This window comes from Lepisosteus platostomus, chromosome 20 (genome assembly GCF_059453375.1).
Source record: "Lepisosteus platostomus isolate fLepPlt1 chromosome 20, fLepPlt1.hap1, whole genome shotgun sequence".
In the NCBI taxonomy this organism is placed as follows: Eukaryota; Metazoa; Chordata; class Actinopteri; order Semionotiformes; family Lepisosteidae; genus Lepisosteus; species Lepisosteus platostomus.
This window is the reverse complement of record NC_142630.1, coordinates 8,056,139-8,079,205: the sequence shown is the minus strand read 5'-3', so window position 1 is coordinate 8,079,205 and position 23,067 is coordinate 8,056,139. Positions and strand designations below refer to the sequence as shown.

The window sequence follows — 23,067 nt, the reverse complement described above, 5'->3', positions numbered from 1 at the left end:
ATGTAAACCGATAGGGTGTTCAGAATTTAAAAAAAACTCTATAGAAACGTCTCTGTCTCGTCATCAAAACAGAAAATTCGGTTTTGACCACTAAATCGGTGTGGATCCAAACTGCATACATTTCCACAGAAAGAATCTCACAAAACATTAGAAAAAAATGGTCTTTAAACCCGTGATCTGCACAACTCACGAGGAAGCCAAACTGTGTGAACACATCCATTCCAGTTGCTGCTGGGAAAAGTGAACTCACTGGTATTTTCAACTGCAGGAGGAGGACGCCTATCATGTAAAGGGGGGAAATCAGTTACAATCGTAGAATTTAAATCAAGTGATGTTACAATTGTACAATTCATTGTACGGTATTGGTCACCACATTGCAAAACATTATTGCTGCTCTTGAGTCAGTCCAGAGAATGAAAAAGTCAAGTCTTGAGTAGAGCAGTACCAGATTCAGACATTCAGAATCTTAAAAGATGTTGATAAAGTCAGCCTATTGGACTTTTTCAGAATCGACAGTGAAAAAAGACAGGATCACAAGTGGAAACTGCCAGGAAGGGTATTTGAAACCGAGGAATGGAGGCAGTAATTTACAGAAAGGGTTTCCCGTGGCACAATAACAGTTGTGTTGTTAATACAGATACCCTAGCTTGCTTCAAGAAACGTTTGGATTAAATCTTGGCAGGAGTTATCTACTAAAACATCAGCTAGCTTGGACCAGTCCCGCTAGCTTGTGATCATTTTCGATTTCCTCTGTCATTTTAGGAAGAAATGATTGTTCCTGAATACAAAACATGCAGAGTCACGCATTAAAGACAAGTGTGCCATGTCTCCCCTTTCAATATATTTCCCAAACCGCGAGCGTGTACCCATGTGCTGTAGGTATAAGGGGCCCTTTCGCCTCCGCTGGCCCTGGGCATGCGCAATGCGGTGCGCGTCCACGCGTTTCTCCGCCTCCCAGCCAGGGCGCACGCGCTCACCGCGGACTCAGTCAGGCTCTCAAGCGCGCGCAAGCCAGAAGCAAGGCGAGACAAAGATGGCGGCCATGGTGGGGTTAGCAGCGTGATGGGCAGGAGGAGGAGAATACAACCTTAACGTTATATACTCTAGATTAAAAAAAAGAAACTACATTGAAAATGTCGCAGTAGAAATTGATTTGTTTTTAAGTCAAAGACCACATTTCAGCTCATCCCTGGAGAAGAGGAAGTTTATTTTCTTTTTTAATTGTAAAAAAAGAAAAGAAACTCGCCGGGAGCATGGCTTCACACAGCAGCCAGGTAAAAACTGTTCTTCACTCTGGTGTTCCGAGTCGTAGGTACTGCAGCAGGCCTCGGAGACGCCACGGCTCATGCTGGCATAATGGCTGTGCGTGTGAGTGCTTTGGCTGTTGCAAAGTGTAGCTTTGTCATTGAGAAGTGGGCGAAAAAAAATTGCAAGGCGAGTTTCCCCGAGCACGGGATGCCTGCTTCCCCCATTGAAACCCCAGCATGGACGAGGCCCAGAGGCAGCCTCACTCATTCATAGACGAGACCTCCTGAAGAGCGGGTTTAAGTCCTGCGCTCAGAAATCCGACCCGGGCCGCCGTGTCGACCCAGCCCCGGTTGCATCTCAACACGTGGATGTTTGCCCCACTCGGGTGGTTTTGCATTGCATTTCGAGATGGTTTAGCAGGCGTGCTCGGCCCAACCTGCACCGCAACAGGCCTCGGCGAGCTGAGAGCCGCTTTCTTCCGCGGTGTCAAACAGCGCGCTCGGGTAAAAGCCACCCTCGCCGTCAGTGAGTTGTGGTGCACGACCCGTTTTTGTCCTGACTGGGGGTTTCTCCCCCCTCTGGAGTCGGTTTTTAATTCATTAAAAGTGTGAAACGGTGCATCCGCTGGTGGCATGCATTGGGCCTGTTGATCGGGGAGGAGGGGGTGGCGGTCTTGTTTTTCCGTGTTAGGAGACTCATCCAGTGTTGTATGAAGGAGAGCGCAACGGGACTTGCAATGGACATTTTTATAACTCGTTTGTCGCTCTTCAGTGCAAATGCACTTCACTTTGAAAAGGACGCCTGCGTAACGTGTTTGGGCCTGTTCATCATTTAGATTCTCACCGCAGCCTTTCCTCCACTGTGTTACCCCATGAAGCCGAAAGAAATTTGAGGAGTAGCCGTAGATTTTGGGCCCCCTATCTTTTTTTTCCTAAGGCGCAGAGACTATTCTAGCTGTGCTTTTATATTGTAAGAAAACGACACGAAAATCGGTGATCGGAGAGAAATTTAGAAGCATGCAGGAATAATGTGCTGGGTAGCTCTCTCTGGTGGGAATACCGGATGATAACTATACTCATGGTTTTCCTAGCTTTGGGAGAAGTAGCTGAAAGACCTTTAAGAAGTTTCGGTACCTGCGGTTCTTAGGTTTGGTGGCGGAGCAGTCGTGGGTTGAAGGGTGAATTTGTGATAGCAGGCGGTCTTGAGAAGTAGAATTGTACCACAAAATGCTGATAGGTCGTAGACAACAAAGTGTTTGTTGGCATTTGAGTGCCCAGCGTAAGTTTGAGGAAAGCGTGTTTTTTTGGAATTGCTAGATGCAGGAAGCGGTGTGTTCTTTAAGCTCTCGGATACTTGCGAGTTTGGCGTGTGTAATATAGCATGATTTTGATAGTGCGAGCTATTAATGTATCGTTCTTTCTCTTTCTTTTGCTTAGCTACATCTTCGCGTTTATAGTTTCAACTTGGGCAGCGCGTTACGAGGAGTTGTAACGGGAACATTGAAATTCAGCTGAATCATAGGCGCCCATCCCCCTACCAGGCAGCATTTTTATACTGAGACCACTGTGAGCTGCTCGACGTAGAAACACATTTGCATTGACTTTTTTTCAGTATCACAAGAAACGTACAGGTGGTTTAGTGTTTTTTTTTCTTTCCCGGCTTGAAAGCTGGGCGGTTTGTTCCGTTGAGGTGGTGTGTAGTGCTTTAAAACTTCAGAGTGCGGCTTCCATTCAGGACACTTGACACGTGATGCCGCTCAAGTTGTTGAAACTTACAAAAAGGGGATGAATTGCTTTATTGTAACTCGTTTACGGAGGACGTAAAATCTTATTTTCGTTTACTGCAGTTTTAACTTGAGTTTAAATCGGTTGTCCTTAATTAGTATAAACCTAGCATGTTTCGCGTACTTGGTAATTGTGCTCAGACCGGTGGGGTGTTCAGTTTTCAGAGCAGAGGAGGACTTGAAATTGTTGTATCTTAAAATCCAGATTTAATATCAGTGAAGAGATCATGATGAGGTGTATTTGAAGAAAATGTGTAATACGTTTAAGATGTATAGATTCGGAACTACCAATGTACTTCAGAAAATCTGCATTGTTAAAAGCTTTGTGCATTTTCTGACTTTTCAAGGACACAGAATACCCTCGTGCGTGGATACTGTGGATGTTTCTTTTTAACTAGATGCTTTTGGTCATTTCCTGTACTTGCATCGGTTTGGCTATCAGGACATAAAGGAAAACGCTCTGTACGCTAACTTGATAGATATTGTTATCTACCTTTCGCTTTGCCAAGTTTAAAACAGCGAACGAGGTTGCCTTTCCAGTTTTTGCAAGTTTTACCTCAGCAAAGAAATGAAATTGTATAAATGCTCGTTTTGTATTCCAGCTTGGCAGAGAGTCAAAGACAAAATATAGTAGTGTGAAAAATAGCTCAGTATTAAACTGATTATGCTATGCAAGGATGAGCCTGTGTTGCAAAAATGTTTTGATTTCTTTTTGGTGTTTAGATTACCTTTGTGACTGTGTGAAGCACAGACTAGTTGTGGGTTTGTTGTATATAATAGTCTTTTAGGAGTACCATTCTGAGTGCTGTACAATGACTGCACTTTGTGAATAGAATAAAATATTAGCCAGTCTTATGTTTTTCGTTCTATCCTATAGAAACAGGTCATCACAAGTCACGTTTGAAATCTTGAACAAAGCATGCTTGTCATAGCAGGTGCTCACAATGTAAGAAAGATAGCTGAGGATTTGGGTCTCTAACCTTGAATGCTTACTTTGGAGATTCCTCAGGTTGGTATGCAGTGATAAATTTCTGTTAATGACTTGTGACTCAGGTTGGGGGAGACTAGCGTAGGTGGATGAATCTTAACAGGGCACTGGTAATACAGGATTAATGTCACATGACATGAGGGGCAGTGGTTTCTTAAGATTAAGGAAGCAGGGTCAAAAGACTGAAGCAGAGTTTTAGTAGTGACTTAGTCAACTCGGCCTTTCCTTCTGTCCTTGTCAAAGCATTGGATCACGAGAATCATAAAGGTGTGGTGGTTTCTTCCTGTCTGTAGTGTAAAATCTACCTTGTTTCCTATTCCAAGCCCCCTCTTTTCAGAAGAAGTGCACTTCCTTAACATGATTCACCAGCATTTAGAGAGACCTTTCCCTGGCACATCTTTCCTTCCCATGGTTTTTTTGGCTTGGGCAGACAATATATTGTGATTGACGTATGCTGTCAGAATATGCTCTTGTAACAATGCATGTGTGCTGTTCAGGTGCAATTCTATACAAGTCCAGGTTAATTGTATCACAAAATGAGTCTTTTTAAAAGATGAGGTTTGGAGTATGTAATTAGACTGGATATACATTAGTTGTTCCCATGTCCCCCCCCCCCACCAACTCTAGGATTTTTGTGACATACGTCTTTGAAGATGTGCCGATGTGCGCAGAGCTGACCATACTGTTTTTGTATAAACTGTAGTTTTAAACTGGGGGAGAATATTGGGATATTGGAAACTGAGGTTTTAAGAATTGTACATGGCTACTTTTTGAACTGAAAACCAATATGTAAAAGTAAGTGCAGATGGACAGTATCTTTACTTTAAAAGCGTTTGTTCTGTGCAGAAAGTAGGAATGTTTCTCATTGACTTTCCATTTTTTATTAGTTGCTTGCATTTGTGTCGCACCGGGTCCAGAGCGCTTCACGTATAGGAGACAAACTTCACCCAGCAGTGAAGTCTAGCACCTGCTTGGTTAATGCAGCCCCACTGCTCAGCAGGTCAGAGGAGAGAGAAGTGAGATCAGTTGAGTTAAAAGGGGAAATGTTGGGTTGTCAGGTTATGTAAGCCCAAAGTGGAATTTAGCTTTGGAAAGTTTCCTTCGAAGTGTCCCTTAGTTTCTATAATGGCCAAATAGTCAGGTCTTGGTTTAATGTCTCACCACCTACACTGCAATGTCCCCTTACCATACCTTGTGCATTGGTTTAGAAATTCTGGTCTAGATGGAAGAATTCCATCTTTTTATTCCACGAGCACAACTCGCAGCATGCATTTTTCCCTTAGGGGTCTCCCATCCCAGAGTTTAAGCAGCCCAGCCGTTTTGTTTAAATCCTTCATTGCTCTTATATTGATACCTTCTCATTGTCAGATGTTTCAGCAATGTGAGATTGTGAACAGGACTTAATTCTTGCTCACAAGGGGTTGTAAATCTGTTAAGGTGTTTTCCAAATGGAATTATAAACCCATGACAAGTATTGAACGTTTTAAAAATACAACAGTACTCTTGGATTTTTAGACCATGTACAGAATTGTTCAGGAGTAAAATTTAAGGCTGAGTTACTGAAACTGATTTTTTTCACTGTTGTGAAACATTTTTCTTGATTTACAGATGCAAATACCTTAATAAAATATCAGCTTCGCAAATCATTGTCACAGATGGTTTCGTGTTTCTCATGGGTTGTTTTCTTTTTATAGCAGGTCCCTGCAGCACAGAGTGAGTTTCCAGGAGCATGACCAGAAAAACCTGTACTGCAGCTTCAGTCAATAATTGTTGCATCATTGCCTATTTCTTAGGGTTTTCTTAAAACTATAGACACTACTGTTTTAGTGTCATTAAAGGTTCCCTTCCACAGTGACATCTGTCCTGGAAAAAAGTAAAAGTACTTGCATCCTTTAATAGAGAGTTGAATACATATGTTCATTACACTATACATGTGGAAAGCATTTTAGTTTATTTAGTGCCTTCTGAATTCCTTTCTCTGGAAAAATGAAGTTTTATTGTGGTACTTGCTTCAGTGCAGAGCAGGCCCAGCACTCATCTATCGGCATGATGCCACTGTACATCATGACAGGTTTGGGATAATTAAATTTTTTTTGGAATTCAGATTAAAATTGATGAGGGCTGTGTTTAATGTTTAGTAATGGGTTCACTTTTTACATTTCAAATGTTTTTTTTGCTTGCAAGTTGCAGAGTTAGACTTGTTCACACCCGTTTCCCTGGCTGGGGCAACGATCCTGTAATTTCAAATTTGTCAGAAGAGCATATTTAAATTCAGAGATGGCTAATTTGCAATAATTCCCACTCTAAATGACGTGGGGGGAGTTGGGGAGCTTAGTGTGGTACGTGTGGCATTCTATGTAGAAAGCAGCAAAGGGAAATTCTTTCTGTTGTAACAGTATTAACTGTCTGCAGGCCATTGGATTATAGCTGTTTGTTACTTTAATGCCATTTCAGCAGAGTAGGTTCTCATTTCCAAAGAATTACACGTGCTTGAGCTGCACTTTCTTTTGTCTTGCAGTGCTTTTTATATCTGGCTGTTAAATATGCAGGCAGGATTAGTTGCCTTGTTTCCAGCTTGTTTCATCGTTATTGCCCTCGACACATGTAACCCTTATTTCTAAAAGTTAAAGCACTGACATGTCCTTTACTAATGGTTGTACAGTCCCTCTATTTCATTTGCATTTCAGAATCTGTCTGGATTCTGCAAGTGATGATTTTTCTTTAACGCAGCTCTGTCTGTGATCGGTAAGTGCCACAGACATTCAATTGCACAGCTCGTGCTGCTGGGATTAAGTTAATTATAGCTAGCAAGGGAAAACGCAGGTTGTCCGCATAGAGGCTTGTGGCCAAAACAGGGCGTGGTGTTCAGTTGCAAAGTCCTGTGAAGTCTGCCATGTCAGGTTGTGTGCCTGTCGCTTATTTTAACACCTGCTTTAGGTATACAAGGTGGATTTACTATTTTCATCATCTTATAATTGTTGACACTGTGGATAGGATCTTCAACATAGGCCTATGTGAGCTAGTATCTTAACCTTATAGGGATTTAGAGTATGATTTTCAGGGGTTACTTCAGATTACTTACATTTAGCACATTTCACATTTGGAAGAATCTTTTTAATATCTACCTTTTATAAAACAAACTCAAAGAAATTAAGTCAAATCCTGCAAAATGAGAAAACCCCACTAACAGTGAAAGGTATTTAGTTTGAAGAATTAGTGTTCTTAAAATTCTGCACAACTCTAGTAGTTTTAAATTAAGTGTTTAACTGGCCAATATAACCTTTAAATAAAAATAAGTACTGAGCACATAACAAGGTTTCCAGATATTTTTGAAAAGGTAAATGCATAGTTTTAACAGAAATCACCTTTTGTACCTTTTGAACATTTTGTTGAAAAACATTCTTGGACACTTGGCCTCTTGCTGCGTTTGCATGGGCTAATTCACTTTCCTGTTACTTCATAACAATCTCATGTGCAGGGCTCAAATTTGACCTCACATGCTTGTCTCTGCTCCAAACTATGGTGTCCTGGTAAGTCCAAACAGTGTTTTGTATTTTATATCTTTTGACCCTGATCACAGGATCCCACTTCAGTTGTGGACACATAGTTATTTTGGTCTTTAAACGTAAACATTGACTGCTATGTGCAAAATCATATTAATCATTTATCCTGTTACTCTCACAACTTGCATAAATATTTAAAAACTGGGAATAAGATTGTTTTGCATTCATCTTTTTCTAAAAAATTAAGATCACTTTATTAGCCATATACAATTTCTTGCATTAGGAATTTCTTTTCGCATACCCCAGCTTGCTCTCCATGGTGCAGGGGTATGCGAATAGACAAATTCCTAATGCAAGAAATTCTATATGGCTAATAAAGTGATCTTTTCAGAAAGTTGGGATTACTTTTTATTCCTCTCTGATTTGTGATTGCTGTGAAATAAGCCTGACTTATTGCACAAGCCCTGGGTGAGTGAAGGCTTGTGAACTCTCCTATGACATGTCCACTGTCAAAAGTCATTCAGGAATTTGAAATCTATGGAGCCTTAAAGAAGAGTAAATGCCAATTAAATGAAAAGATTGCTTTCAATGTTGGCTCTACTTATGAAGAGAGAGGGCTGATACTTGCGTTGCCACTTGCAAGATCTGTGTCATGGTTGGCTAATAACATACTGAATTTGAACCAACAGTACCTGGACTTCCGGGCTCGGATTGCAAGCCTGGGCAAGTCACACTCCAGGTTTGAGAAGCTGTAGGTTTTAATTGTTCTTGGTATGTAAGTAAGTGACGTACCTGGAACTTCTCTCCTTTTGTTGTAGACGTAGACTCTGGTCTTGATTGCTATGTAGGGGTTGGAGGGCATTCTGTGTCAAAGCACTATTACTTCAGGAAGTAGGTTAAGATTTGAGCCTTGAGTATTCTGTGGCTTGATATTACATGATTATACCAGAGCTGTAACATTTTGAACTAGCTTTGCAAAACATGGTATTAAGACTTGTAGGACATCAAGTTTAAAAATTAAAACAAGTCCAGTAGATTTTTTTTTACTGGGTATCAGTTGGATTAAAATTCATGTCAACTTGTAGCTCAAGTTTGCTTCCAGTGGTCCCATACTTGGATGATCATCTTACCAGTTGAGTTGCATTTATGTAAAAACAAGATTCTGATCTTGGTTAGAAATGTTAAGCCATTTGTAATAGTTTTCAATTCATTTAACAGAATGATGCAAGTCTCCGAGCAAATTATAATCGAGCTGCTTTATATTAACCTCAAGATGCACTGGAGACAAGTTGTTTCTGTGTAATATGTCATTTAAAACAGTTAGCTGGGGCAGATTTAACAGCAGATTCACTTTTTATTAATGAATGCACAAAGAAAAGCCTTGTACCATGTTAATGCAGAATGACTCATCAGATTTGTTACCCTTTACTTATAAACCTCAATGTGTGTTGCAATCCAGGAAAACAAAAACTCCTTTCCACAACCTTGATTGCACCTGGACAGTGTAATCTTTGCTTTATGCAAAGTTAATCAATATATTGATAAGATGTGGATATGAATCGTGGCAGTGCATTTTCAACCTGCTTTGCTAGAGCTGGGTATACAGACTGGGTAAGGGACTTTGAAAGAATGCAAATTCAGAATCGTATCTTGGTTTATGATGTTTATGTAGCATATAGCATTGTTGCTCCTTGCCCCTTTTTTAAGTGTCTTCATTAAATTAGCAGTGGATTTCTGCGTTGAGTTAACTGATTCGTAGATCTCTAGTATTAGATTTATGTCAAAACAAGACAGCTGCCTGGAGGGAAGGGTAACAAGACCATTCAAGGTTGGTACTTAAATCATACACTGAGTCATCTGCTTAGAATGGATTCAGACGTCCTCTGCCCTTTTGTCTTTTAGTTCATAATTGGTGCAGTTTTTGGATTGTCTTTACAGGTTGTTGGAAGTTTTATTTTGCAGCTAAAGACACATTAGGTCATTTTTAAAGGCGCGGACTGTTTGCATTCATAAATCCTTTTAAGGGTTTAAATGTGAATAAAATGTTTTTTTCACAGCATGATTTTCTTCTGTTTTTCAGTACATCTTTGGGGAGTTCAGCCCTGATGAGTTCAATCAGTTCTTTGTGACCCCTCGCTGTTATGTTGAGGTAAAAACTTAATTATTCCTGTTATACAATCGTCTGTGATAATTTGTTTGATCTTCCAAGGTGTGTCCTTCTGCAACAGACTGCATACTTTTTGCAGGTGTCTGAAGTGTTAAACTAATTGTATGCCTTTGTAATGACCGTTTGTTCTGCCTAAGAAGGACTGGAGGGAAAATTATAAATTTGTCATGTAGATTTTGACAGTTTTTTAAAATGATCTTCTGTTTTGTTTATTTTTTGATGTTCTGTGCACTAATGTATGAGCACAGAAAATTGCAGTTTGACTTTCAGTAATGAAGAATTTTTAGCAGTGGGTGGGGGGTTCATCATTTCAAGCAAGTCATCACACGCAAGACGTTCAAAGCCTTGGTTCTCCATTCCTGGCTATCACAAATTACCAGCCTTATTTATGCAGGGAGTGTTTTTCACTCATTGCGGAAATCTACAATGCGGAAGAGATGGTTAAAGTCCGCAAGAACAAATAAAAGTGAGGAAAACTGAAAAATCTATTTCTCTTTCAACTGCAGGGTAACTGTGGCACAGATGTCTTTGTTTTTAAAAGAGACAATCCTGTACAAAGAAAAAGTAGATGCAAATATTAACATTTTTGCCAAAAGGTAAAACATTTAGGCAATAGCTCCAACCTTACTTTTTCATTCCATTGTTAGAAAATCCATAGTGTATTGGAAATCTATTCCCAAACATTTTGGTGGATTTACAAAGAAAACTATGGAAAGCTGGTACAGAAATCACTACCTTCTTCTGTGATGGAGTGAATAGTGCATGTGCCTGGAAAAGGCTTATGCTGTGCAGTTTAAAGAAGCCTGCATGAGTGATCTCAAGAGTTATGAGCAAGACAATGTGTTTGTACCGTGTAATAGTGTCTGGCTCATGACTGCTGCTCAGGCTTCATTTCTGCAAAATCTGGATACAAGAACTCTTGCCCACCATTGTTTTCGATTGGCGTCATTTGCAATGCAGCTCTTTCAGTGTACCATCTTGAAGAAATGCGATACAAATACAAGCACACACCCAGAAAGACACTTCAAAGCAGTTTGTACCTGCATATGATCCACCCAGGCAGTGGACATCAACTGACAGTTAAAAATTGTAGATATCGGTCGAGAGTGGTAATGATTTTGTTTTGAAAGGATGACAACTCACTGTCGTTGGAAAGCAATACTCATTGTTTTGTGAAAATGCAAAAGAATCTCTCAGACTGGGTGAATATTTTGTCCTTGGAAACTATTCTGTGAATAACTTTGTGCAGCAACCTGAAGAACAAAAATATTCAATGGAACAGTGGTCAAGAAACCTTCCGTTTGCCTGGTCCTGTAACACTGGCAGTCCTCTTGAACATGCCATTACCACTGTGCTTTCAAATTTCAGGCACCTCTTTTTCAATGATACTCCTTAGTCATTTGTACAATAATGCAACAGCCAAGAATTTCTCTGATGCAGAAGAATTGCATTTTAAAAACTAAAAATGTCACTTTATTTGCTGTGTATTTTAGAATCCAGTCTATTTGGGTATTTCTTTGCTGTGTCTCACGACAATATAGTGCATATGTATTGTATTATGAACACATACAGTTACAGTGCAGAATTAAAATGTTTAATAACCAACATGTTTGAAAGTTAGAATCAATTCAGTTTTACAGTACTGAACAGTTATAAAGTGGTGATCTTTTAGCTTGGTGTTAATTGAATTCCAGGCAGAACATCCAAGCTGATGAAACATTTTGGTTTAAATGTTGGCATTTAATAGTTATTGGTTTTGAAAGTCATTTGCAATGCATTCAAGTGGTTTTAATTTTGTTTTTAAATCTTGATTCATTACCTGAAATTGTTGTTGTATATTTTTATAACACTTACCAGTAGGTACTCATAACAGGCACCTGAATAAGCTGTCTAATTTGCTTTATTTAAAAAAGAGCATTAGACCACAAAATTGTTTTTTTCTTTCACAGCTTCCCCCGTTCAATGACAAAGTTTCACGTGTCAGTCAATCCTCAGGTAAGAACAGATTTTAGAATTGGTTTGATCCCAAAATATGTGAGCAAGATGGATGCAAAGGCCTTCTCATTTGTAACTTCCCATTTTGTGAATAGCTGACAGTACTCAGCAGTGTATGTTTGTGATTCCTGCACTGTTCTGTGATGTTGCAATCAGGTTTTGTAATAAAACACCAATTAGATGACATTTGGAACCCGTCCAGGTTCTGTGATCAGATTAAGAAGTGCCTCACATCTAGATGCACAGAGCTTCTAATTAAGAAGCAGTTTGTTTAAAAGGTTAAATGAATCATATTGCAATGGAGTTGGTCTGGTCTGCACAATGATTTAAAACTAAAAAGTGACTGTATTTTTCAAATGAGAAATAGATTTCATTAAGCTTTTCCAACAAGAGGAGACCCAACCATGTGTTTTACTTAATGTAGTTTCAATCCTTTTGTAATTCATTGTGATTCATTTTTCTTGAGAAGCCTTTAATTCCTACTTAAACCTAATGATTTTGAAAAAGAAAATCCTTAATCTTTCTTTAATCTGTATATTTATCACAAGTTTGTATTAATTATTTAGGACGTTACTGTACTCCTGCTGTGCCTTTCCTTACGGAAACGATGAAACTGCAGGTTTGCGGTGAGTTCTGGGTCTGATACAGGGGCCCCTTTTGCTGCAGATTTGAGACCCAGGTCTAAAAGCTGGTGGCTTTCTAAACACTCTGCCTTTTATTCTTTCATCTTTGTCTGTAAGATCTGAAAGGCTTTGCATGCTTAGATGCCATTAAATTTCTCACAGTTATTCTTGAAAATTGCACAGCAGTCCTTCATGGGATTATATTGCATTTCAAATTTTTTACATTTTTCCTTGTTGAATGAGGTATGGCAACAAAGGTGCTTCTGTACTGATTCCTGGGGGTATGGATGATTTAAAGGGATGCTAACACTAGCTTTTATGAAATTTGTCGGGTTTTTTTTTTGCTTTATAAAATTCGTTTCGCATCAGTTTGTGCTTGAATGTTTGCTTTAAATTCGAACCTGCGAACTAACAGAGACCTGTAATTTTTTTTAAATGAAAGGAATGAGTGCCATAGACCTTTTTAACCTTAGGAGTCTTCCTGCTAGTCTTGCTTGGTACCTTTTCCCATTGGTGTGGGGCTGAGACATGGCCCGCTGTTTGTCTTGGTAGCCCAGCATTTCAGAATTTCCTCTTTAGCTTTGGGAAACAGGTTACAATCTGAGCTGTGCTAATTCTCTCTCTATATTCATCTTCATATTCATTCTTCTAGGTATGGTATCACTATCACTGCATCACTATGATTTTTTTAGTCTCATTTAGGACTGGCTTAAAAGGAAGGTGATAGATTGTTAATGCATAAAAAATCTATGCTTCTACGGGGGTTCAACATCCATGGACCCCTCTGCCATCTTTTTAAAAAGGTGATAGCAGGGAATGGGTTGAAATAGATTTACTTAGTAAAATGCCTATAGTGTTTAGCTGATGTTTTGCTTTAAAGTGAAGATAGCACCTCATTTTTCCTCAGTTAATATCTTATTTAAATAAAAATGTATTTCTCCTCCACGGAACTCACTGTTTGTCACTTGTATAAAAGGTTAGAAGTTCCAGTGGGTTTAAAGAGCAGTTTGTTACTTTAATAACTGTTTAATTATATACATTAACAGTATAAAGCAGAGTAGCCTCTGGTTTATTTCCATAAACCAGAGATTAAAACACCAAGAAAAGTCAGTAAATGTTTTAAAATTTGAATGATAAGTTACTATGCTGAAACTTTGTCATATGTCAAACATCTCACAAAGTGTCAAGTGTTTGGTCCTCTTGAACAGTGACAGTTTACACTTAAGTGATGCACAGAGCAGGGGCTATGGTCACCGATGTATTTGTTACCCCCCCCAGACTTGCAGACTTGGAGTTCCAACCCTAATTTGTTTTTTTTGCCAATTCACAGGTGAGGACTATCAGCGCATTGAGTTTGGTGTGGATGAGGTTATCGAACCGGAGCCTGTGGGAGTGAAAGATTCCATGTACAAAGTTTCCAGCACTCTGAACCCCCAGGCTCCAGAGTTCATCCTGGGCTGTCAGCCCTCACAGAAGGTCTTGGACAGCTTGCAGGCCAGCGGCAGCCGCGAGTTCGACTCCGTCGACTGCCAGGATTCGGAGCTCCCGGCCTTGGATGGCAGCGGGGCATGCCAGGACATGGACGGGGCCCCCGGCAGCCTTGGCCCCAGGGAAAGGAAAAAGAAGAAAAAACGACCGCCTGGGTACTACAACTACCTGGAGGGCTCCAGCAGCAGCAGCAGCAGCAACGGGGGCAACAACAACAACAGCAACAGCGGCGGCGGAGCTCAGGCCCACTCCGACGCGCAGCTGGTGGTGGGGCTGGTGAACGGACATGCTGTGGCAACCGCAAGCCTTGGGTCGGAGGAGATTGGCGGGGAACCAGCGGCGGCGGCGGCCGTGTCGGGGGCTGAGCTTCCCAGGGGCAGCCCTGCCAGCGGCGGCGCCCCTGCCGTGGCCGCTACTGGTTCCATCGCAACAGTTTCAGTATCCAACAATCAGAGGACTTGTGAAAGCCCTGATGAATCCTCTTCGGACTTCACTAGCGGAGCTGCGTCATTATCAGACAGTAACAATGCGGTTTCCTCTTCCTCTTCCTCGCATAGCAGTGGGGTGGCGGAGGGAGGCAGGACTGCTGAGCAGCCGCCTGAGCCCTCCTCTCTGGAGAACCCTGAACTGCTAGCCAGCAGGAGGGACAGCCCCAGTCCCACCTCTCTGCTCCTCTCTTCAGCCAGAGCATCCTGCATTGTTGCGACTACTGCTGCTGCTTGCCTCAACGCTGCCAGCGCCTCTGCCACTACTGACGCAGCCCACGCCGCCGCCGCCGCCGCTGCTACTACTGATGAGGAGGAGGGCGGGCACAGCGGGGCTCCCAATGGGCTGCCGGCGCCCGAGCCTCAGGACAGCGGGGAGGCGCCGGAGGACTCGCCCGAGCCGGCCGAGCCGCGGCAGCACCAAGCGGGGGCCCCGGCCGAGGCCAAGCCCGCAGGGGAGCAGGCCCAGTCCCCCCCTCTGCTGGCCGCGCCCGCGGCGGCTCCCAGTGGTGCAGCCAACCCTCCCAAGTCCTGGGCTAGCCTCTTTCACAACTCAAAGCCCTCGCCCGGCGGGCCGGCGGCTTACGTGGAAGTAAAAAGTGCGCCGGCCGCGGTTGTCGCTACCCAGGCTACGGCTCAGGCGGCTGAGAAGCCAGGAGAGGTGATGGAAGGCCCTGTCCACGTGTCTGAGGATCCCATGGCCCCGAAGATTGCAGGTAGTGTACCCCGAGTGTCGCTCGTACACACCCAGGCCTTTGTACATCGAATCTTTACTTCCCCTTAGGTCGTTGTTGTGGCTTGAAGGATACGCACAATGCAGCGCAATGTTGTCTAGTTTGTGCGGTAGGAATTTCAGATGGTGGGGGGAATTGATTATAGTAGAATTGAAATCCATCTCATTTGTAACAGGCAACAAGCCCTTTAAATCCGTTTGCAGTTTGCTTCGCTTCTGCGGATAAAAGTTGGTTCCTCCACAAGGTGGCACCATGGAAGCATTTTCTTTTAAAGATTTATCAGATGCAATATTTGACTTAGAGGTCTTTTAGAGACGCCTTGTGTGACTAGTAAAAAAGCCTTTTTGTTTTTTAAAAGAGAAATACATGAAACAGTTTTCATTATTCTAAACTTCAATTGTGGAACACCTCCTTGAGATGGGCCATTCTGGCTTCGAATGTTGCGTTGCAACAGGTATTGTTACAGCTGTGACTGTGGATTGGGTTTGCCTCAGTGTCCTGGAGGCATGTGAATTACGGCTGTATGACACAAGGTGGAGCTGGAACACTAATAACGGGACTGCTTTTTTCACCACTCGGGTTGGCTTACTGTTAGGGCCTTTCTTTCCCAAACAAGGCTTTTGAACATTTTTCATAACGTGTTTTTGAATTTCAGGCATGTTTATGTTAATGTAGTGTCAGAGCCCTTTTGTCCTAATTGTTACAAACCAAATTAAAACTGATAATATTTATCCGAGCTGTGTTCAAAGGATAGATTGCAAGGTTTATCAGTAGCTTCTTACCGTTAAAGATATTTTTGTTAAACTTTGTCAACCTTGATTGGCGTCAAAAGACAAGCTGTAACCTCTGAACACTATGGTTGCTTTGCTTATGTAGATTAATGCAACTATCTAAACAATCATTGTGTAATTTCTTTTTCTGCTTTTATTTTCTTGTAGTGGAACATTCTTTGCTTCCATCCCCTTATAAGCATTTGTCTCCTACAAGCAGAAATTCTCCGTATCTTTAAGATGGTTTTCAAGCTTGTTCTTCACCTTCACCAGTTGTGCAGTAAAAGTGAATTATCTGCAAATATCTTGAGAAACTACTTAAGTAGCAACACTACTGAGAAGTACTAATTTGGTTCTAAAACTCCTTTTTGTCCACTTTGTGTGATTTGCTAACGGGTAAAAGCCTTGAGCATAAGTGAAGCAGGGATCTAGACTCTCTTTACCCAAAGTCTAATTCTTAAGATGAATACGTTTGCATATTTTGTGAACCTTGAGTTTCCTTGGTGAATAGTTTTTTACTGTACAGTTCTTGGTTTGTCTTGGTCACCAGAGAAAACATTGGTGCATCAGATCTCTATTTTGCCAGAAGTAATTTTACTTAGGTTTAAAATTTGTCTTAATAACCGTGATCAGCATATACATTTTTATGCCACAGTCTGTTGCCACACACAGCACCTGCCACAATCTGTCGAAGGTTAAATATGGCATTCCGATTTTTTAAACTATGGGGGACAGAAGAGTTTTTATAATCAAAAAGTTTAGGAATTCTGTCTGCAGTGGTATATTTCTATTTAGTTGGTATATAGTTTTCAAATCTCCGAGTAAGCTTAAAAAGTGTTGCCCATTTTAATTCTTAAGAAAACACTGTAAAAATGTTTCATTTTGCAAAGCAGACTGACTTTCTATTGCATGTTTTTCTTTAAAAAAGGCATGAAAATGTTATTTTGTTGCGGTAATGATAACTGAAGGCTTCCTGCTGTTTGTCAAGTCTGTCTGTCCTGGGTAATATTGGCTCTTCATTTGGATGAAGATTTGATTTTCATCCTTAATGTATGGTCTTGCCAGAGGTTTTTTAGGTCTTATCTTCTGGAGAGAGAACAAAGATGTTATTTTTTAGTTTATCATATCCTATTAATTTCAGGATGCTTCTAAATAAAGTGCAGTTTGTATTCTCCCCTTTTTTGTTCCCGACAGTTTGTCAGTGTTAGGACTGCCAGATTAACTTGAAAGCTGAAATGAGTAGTTTAACAACCTAGAATTGAAGAATTCTACACTTATTTGGTTATTTTCTCTTTGGTCCACAACAAAACATCTGTTTTGCACACTTACAGAGGGTGTGGCCTTATAGTTTAATAATGAAATGCATGTCATTTTCAAGAAATATTCTAAATAAAACATCAAATATCCAACAATGGAATGCATAGTGAGCATCAAAATCTATTTTATTAATTTAAAAAAGGAACAAAGTTTGGATATTGTTTACTTGATTTGAGTGACTGATTCATTCATTTTTAATGACATGCCCGAGTAACTTTGTTACATAAGCACTCAGTCACATAGATGGAGTTGATTGGGCACAGGTAATGAGGTAACTTAACCTGTTGAAAGTCAAACCAATCAAATCCAAGGTTTGATTTGATTCCCCACTAATCAAGAAAGCAGTGCCTTCTTGTTGTATTCGAGGCTGGTCTAAAACAGTTGTATGCTGTTTGGGATGCTTATTGCCAGGATTTCCTAATCTGATATGGTGTAGTAGCAAAACGCTGTTGGTGATGCATGATCTGGAAGGCCATGAGTCACTACACCTGGCCAAGATATTGGTAATAAGGGGTTTGCTGACAGTTCGGATTTTAATGTTATGGTTGCCCCAAGTTAGCATCTGCTGCGATTGCATTATTTCTCTTAATGTATCAATAACTGAATGTGCATAGGTGACAAATGGTCTTTTTTTATTCTTGGACTTGTTTCTCATGTCAAACTAAGGGCAACACTTAAGTATAGCAATGTTATTAAGCCACAATTTTGTATGGAATTTTCACAAAATGATCAACTGTATGCTCGCTGATCAGAAAAGCGTTATCTAATGCATTGGGCTTCTGTGAGCTGCACGAGCAGCTTGAATGGGACAGTCACCAAATTGCATCTCATTGTTCCTGACCAGCTATCTTCATTTAAGGCTAACTGGTGAGAAAAGGGTATGTGAGTATATTGTGCCTTCCACCAGTTTTAGACAGGATTGACATCGGGAGGTTTTTTTGGCCCACCCCAATGAAAGTGGTGGAAGGACATCTTTTTATGCTCTTCAGGCCGGCCATAACAGCACCTGCCCATGAGACCTTGTTTCACTGGAGCTTTCTAATATTTTGGCCAGTGAGTTTATTATTAATATTATAATTAATTTCTAATTAATTAACCACTGTGCACCAAGGTTAAAATGATTTTGACAAAGTCCTATAACTTTGGGTGATGCTTCAATTGTGATGTGTGGTCCATTAAAGCAAGCTGTGTACCATAGAGAAAATGTATTACAGATTGACTTTGCTATTTGTGTTTTCTCTGTATGTTGTCCTTTTTGTATTAATCATGTTTCCTAATGTGTAGGTTTAACAAAGTAAAACATGCAAATGTATGTACTAGCATGGACTGTTGCACAAGAAAGGAATAACTAAAGAGATGTTCGTAATAACTTTTAGGACCTTTGTGTTTTACTCATAGGATTTACCTTTGTGACTTTGGTTTCTAAATTATATTGTTTGGGAACTCTTGTGCTCTGTTCTGTATAGCATAAAAATATTAATGTTATTCTCAGTGTAAATAGGAGGGAAACTCAACTTCATTGTTGTATTTCTTCACATCCTCAGAAATGATAGAGAATGTCAAGTTGATACACAAACCAGTGTCTTTGCAACCCAGAGGACTGATCAACAAGGGGAATTGGTGCTATATCAACGCTGTATCCTTTTATCTGTTTCTTCACTCACAAGATTGTGGTTTGACATGTGGTTTGACATATGGGTGGTATTCGTTTTTTGCAATTAAACTCTAGACAGCTTCAAGGTCCGATACTAGAATAGTTGTTCCATCGTGACTCAGGTTGGAATTAAAGTTCATGTTGAAGTGAATAATACCTTAATAGTACAGTTAGAGTACAGCAAAAATGTCATCAAAAACATTAAGCAAACTTTTTCATTTGCCAACTAGGATTACTTGCAGTTTTTTCTGTTTCTGTCATGAGTTTGAACTATATAGGAAATGAACTCTATACCTTGAGGGGGAGCAGGTGTCCCAGTCTAGAGACCAGATAATATTTCACAACAGTATTACAGATTATTACTCAATTCCATTTAACTGAAATTCTTTTAACTCTTTCATTACACAACCTGTACGGACCAGCTTCTGTTACTTTTGTATGTGTGGGCAGCTGATGGCAGGACCTCAAGGGTGTATCTGTCACATGTGTTGGTTGATTGGTCGCTTGGATGTCAGTGACCACTGACTGATCTTCAAAGCTAGTGTCTTTGGCAGCTGCTGTTTGTCATGACGGCTTCTTGAATTTTATATTTGTTATTGAGTACTTTTGTAACTGGACAGACAATACAGCTTAGGACAGGAGTCTTGCAGGTTTGTTTAGATCTTGACTTTGTATATTTCACCTTTTCTAAATCTTTTCACAATACAGCTGACCCAGAATATTAATACTTTTTGCATTAACTTGGCAATTCTATGGTCAGTTGTTTTTGCAGCGTTTCCTGGATGCTTTTGGCATTTGTCTGCATTTAGGAAAAGTAAACCCAGCATGAACTAAAATAGCTCAGCAAGAGTTTAAAGGTCTTTTCAGGAGCTTACTCAAGGTGCAAGTCATTTCAAGTGCTTTCTGAAGACATTTCCTTTGTATTAGATAAGTTATTTAACACAAAGCTCATATGTGATGTTTAACACTGGGTGTTCAAGTAGTTGATGGATTAATTGTCATGCCAGTGGCATTTTTATGGTGCTTGGCAGGGATGTTGACAGCTCTCGAGTTGTTTTTCTGTGACGTTCTATCCCTAAGACACTGCAAGCTCTAATTGCTTGCCCACCAATGTATCACCTGATGAAGTCCATTCCCATGTTCAGTGAGACACAGCGGCCCTGCAGCTCCACTCCCATGATTGACAACTTGTAAGTACTGAATGTTCCAGTTTTCATGTTTGATCATGATAAAGATTGGTGTGGAGTTGTAATGTCAAACAAAGCAAGCTTGAAATGTGTATCTTTAGTTTTACTTTTGGTGTCCAAAATGATTGGAGGTTCCCTTGACGTTATTTGCCAAGATTTTGGTCCTTCCTGCTGCACCACTTAATGTTTAGAGCCTGCACGCAAACATTGAATGAGTTTAGCTTTTTTCAAGCGCAATTCTTTCCGTTAGTACAGCCCTTAAAGGTGCTTCTTTTTAAATGTTTTAAAATTGTTTGTGATAGCTCCAAAACAAACTTTAATGGAGGTACTACATACATATTGTCACCTTTTTGCCCTGAGTATTGTTTAATAAGGACAAACGAGCCAGAAGTGGTATGCTATAGCTTCCGAGACATGGGTGAATGTTGGCATTTTTCAGCAGGTCTTTAACAAGACCATCTTAAACTTAATAATTTATTAAAAAGAGCCTATGGTGCCTGTAGGAATGTTTTAAAACTACAGAGAGCAACAGTCTGAAATTTGTCTTATTAAGACTACAATTTATATTGCAGTGTCCATCTTGTGAATGAGTTCAGTAATATGCCTGTCCCTTCTAAGGCAAAGCAACAAGGTAGGTCCTTGAATTACTAATTTCATATATTTCTATTACTTGTCGCTGATAATTAGGTAGTGTCTTTGATGTTTGTTTTGTGTTTTTATGTATTGTAGCAGCTGGAGAGAAAATAATGAAAGACATTCGACCAGGAGCTCCTTTTGAACCCACTTATATCTACAGACTACTCACAGTCATAAAGTCTAGTCTCTCAGAGAAGGTAAGTGATTGAGCATTTCATAAGTCTCTTAAGGCAGCATACCATGGTTTTTCATGTTATGCTGAAGATTTTGAAATCAGCTATGATGTTTTATATTGGTTATGTATTTTTCACTGGAGGGCATGCTTCCTGGACAGATCTCAATACCTATAACATAGTGGGACTATAGCCAAGCTTTCATGTTGTATGTCTACATCAGTAGTTGGTACTTTTTAATCAACTCTGGTATTTAAAACCATGCAACTCTGGGATTTGAAACCACATCACATACCGCAACGCTCCCATTCTTGTGTTCCATTGGGATTTCACACACTGTCTTAGCACATTTAGAGGACTTACCTGTCCGTGCAGATGAGTTCTGTCTGTACCTGCTGGGTGAAAGTATGTGCAAGTAAAGTATACCAGCTTTGCCCTTTATTATTCCAGTAGCTGTCTTGCTTAATCCCGGAAAGTCTGCAGTCATTAATCTAATTAAGATGTTCTTTATCTTGCGTGTTCCTCAGGGTCGTCAGGAGGATGCGGAGGAGTACCTGGGCTTTATCTTGAATGGACTACATGAGGAAATGCTGGCCCTGAAAAAGCTAATTGGACCACAAGAGGAAAGTAAGTAATTGCCTTTTTTTTCTTTCACAAGTATAGTAGAGCCCACTTGGTAAGAGCACAAAATGTGACTGCTGTTGATTTGTGAAGTTGTGCCTAGCATTTCTCACAGTGTTCTCGTGCTTGCCCACTTGTAGCATTGACGCAAGCTGCTGCAGAATTTTTAAGTTGATTGCACAATACAGTCATAGTTGAGGTTTGAAGTTTCATTTTGACTACTATGGATGCTTTTGATGCTTGTGAACAGAAGTTTCCACAATAAATGGCCCAGAGCCCCAGCTAGGAGCTGAAGAGGAAAACGCAGAGAAGGAGGAAAATGGCAGCGAAGACGAATGGGAACAAGTTGGACCCCGAAACAAGAGCTCAGTGACACGCCATGCAGACTTCATTCGCACTCCCATAACTGACATATTCGGAGGACACATCAGGTAAAAGAAAAGGCAGATGGAGTATGCGGTTGCATGGTTTAGTGTTTAAGTCTAAGCGTTTAAGTGTCCTGCTGAGTCTCTAATACTCCTGGAAGTCATCTCAGTGTGGCAGACTTCAGGTTTTGCAAAAAAGATCTGAAAGTGTAGAAACCTAAATGGATGCCGATACACAAAGGGACATTCAAGAACTAATGTTTTTCTAAACGAAGCACATGTTTATAATAAAATTGAAAAGAAAACCTGTGATCAAGTTCATTGGTCAGTACATTGTTTGACTACTTTCAGATTTAATTTGATTCTAATAGCATGCCCATTCCCAGATTTAGGTGAGGGTTCCATTCCACAGCGCTTTACGTAACCCCAATTTTACACCAGCCTAAAGCAACCCCTTCTTAGCTGTGGTGTGAGCACAATTGCCATTCATGATATTTCTAAATAAAAACATTTTATAACTCCATTATTAGAATAACTAAACACCAAATGTAGCATACTTTTACAAAAAATGTTAAATACATTAAGCATTGGAGAATTTCCTTTTATCAAATGTATACTTCACGTTTCATTACCCTTCACTGTACTGTTCATAAATTTTAGATGCACAGTAAATCTAATAAAATTACTTGGTTGCTTCACTGCCATGATTGCAGTCTGGGTTGCTAACAATTGTCCTAAAAAAAAAGTGTGGGGTGACATGCAGAGGTCTCCCCATGTCTGTGAAAAGAAAGCCAGACCAAGCTTAAAGTGGGAGTCCTGGTAGGTGCTGGAGGTGACCATGTTACACGTCCTTCGTGCCAAGGATCTCTATACATTGCTTTTTATGCATCTCATGTAAACGTTCCATTACTAGAATTTCATTATAGGACCCATGGGATTTTTATGTAAAGTTGAATTTCCGTATGTTGAGTCATGTGCATCCGCTCCCTGTGTTACACATATCTTCTGTAAATTGGATTTAAACATTGTAATCTTATGACACTATGCCATTAATATGTTGGAAAGAAAAGACAGCAACGACATTCAGATTCACAGGACCTTTGCTCTGGATTAATATGGATGTATCGCGGAACTTAGCTATTTGCAATTCAGTAGGCCTCACAGCATAGTGGTCTTGAGCCAGACTAATGAAAAGGCTAAAATTGAAAACAATTGGTATGGAGTATCACAAAACCGGTTAGGCTGGGATAACTACTGCTTCTGTGGATTGCTAAATTAATTCTTTGAAAAACCACCATCATGCCTTGTGTAATTACTCATTGTTTTAAAT

The 23,067-nt window shown here is 40.3% G+C and overlaps 1 protein-coding gene across 7 annotated transcripts in view; it reads left to right on the top strand.

Annotated features, from left to right (window-relative positions):
* The first annotated feature begins 1,007 nt into the window (after positions 1-1,007).
* usp10 (ubiquitin specific peptidase 10) overlaps positions 1,008-23,067 on the top strand; it is a 32,511-nt gene continuing 10,451 nt past the window's right edge. For 2 of the 7 annotated variants that reach the window (XM_088613948.1, XM_088613944.1), the window contains exons 1-11: positions 1,008-1,274; positions 9,603-9,671; positions 11,639-11,684; positions 12,251-12,310; positions 13,638-14,996; positions 18,646-18,737; positions 19,836-19,945; positions 20,515-20,573; positions 20,672-20,775; positions 21,279-21,378; positions 21,623-21,803. In XM_088613948.1, the coding sequence (XP_088470074.1) occupies positions 1,254-1,274; positions 9,603-9,671; positions 11,639-11,684; positions 12,251-12,310; positions 13,638-14,996; positions 18,646-18,737; positions 19,836-19,945; positions 20,515-20,573; positions 20,672-20,775; positions 21,279-21,378; positions 21,623-21,803 (2,201 nt within the window). In that variant the 5' untranslated portion in view covers positions 1,008-1,253. Of the gene's footprint in view, positions 1,275-9,211; positions 9,351-9,602; positions 9,672-11,638; positions 11,685-12,250; positions 12,311-13,637; positions 14,997-18,645; positions 18,738-19,835; positions 19,946-20,514; positions 20,574-20,671; positions 20,776-21,278; positions 21,379-21,622; positions 21,804-23,067 lie in introns of those variants that run through there. The other 5 variants (XM_088613943.1, XM_088613945.1, XM_088613947.1 and 2 more) reach the window with 5 other exon arrangements.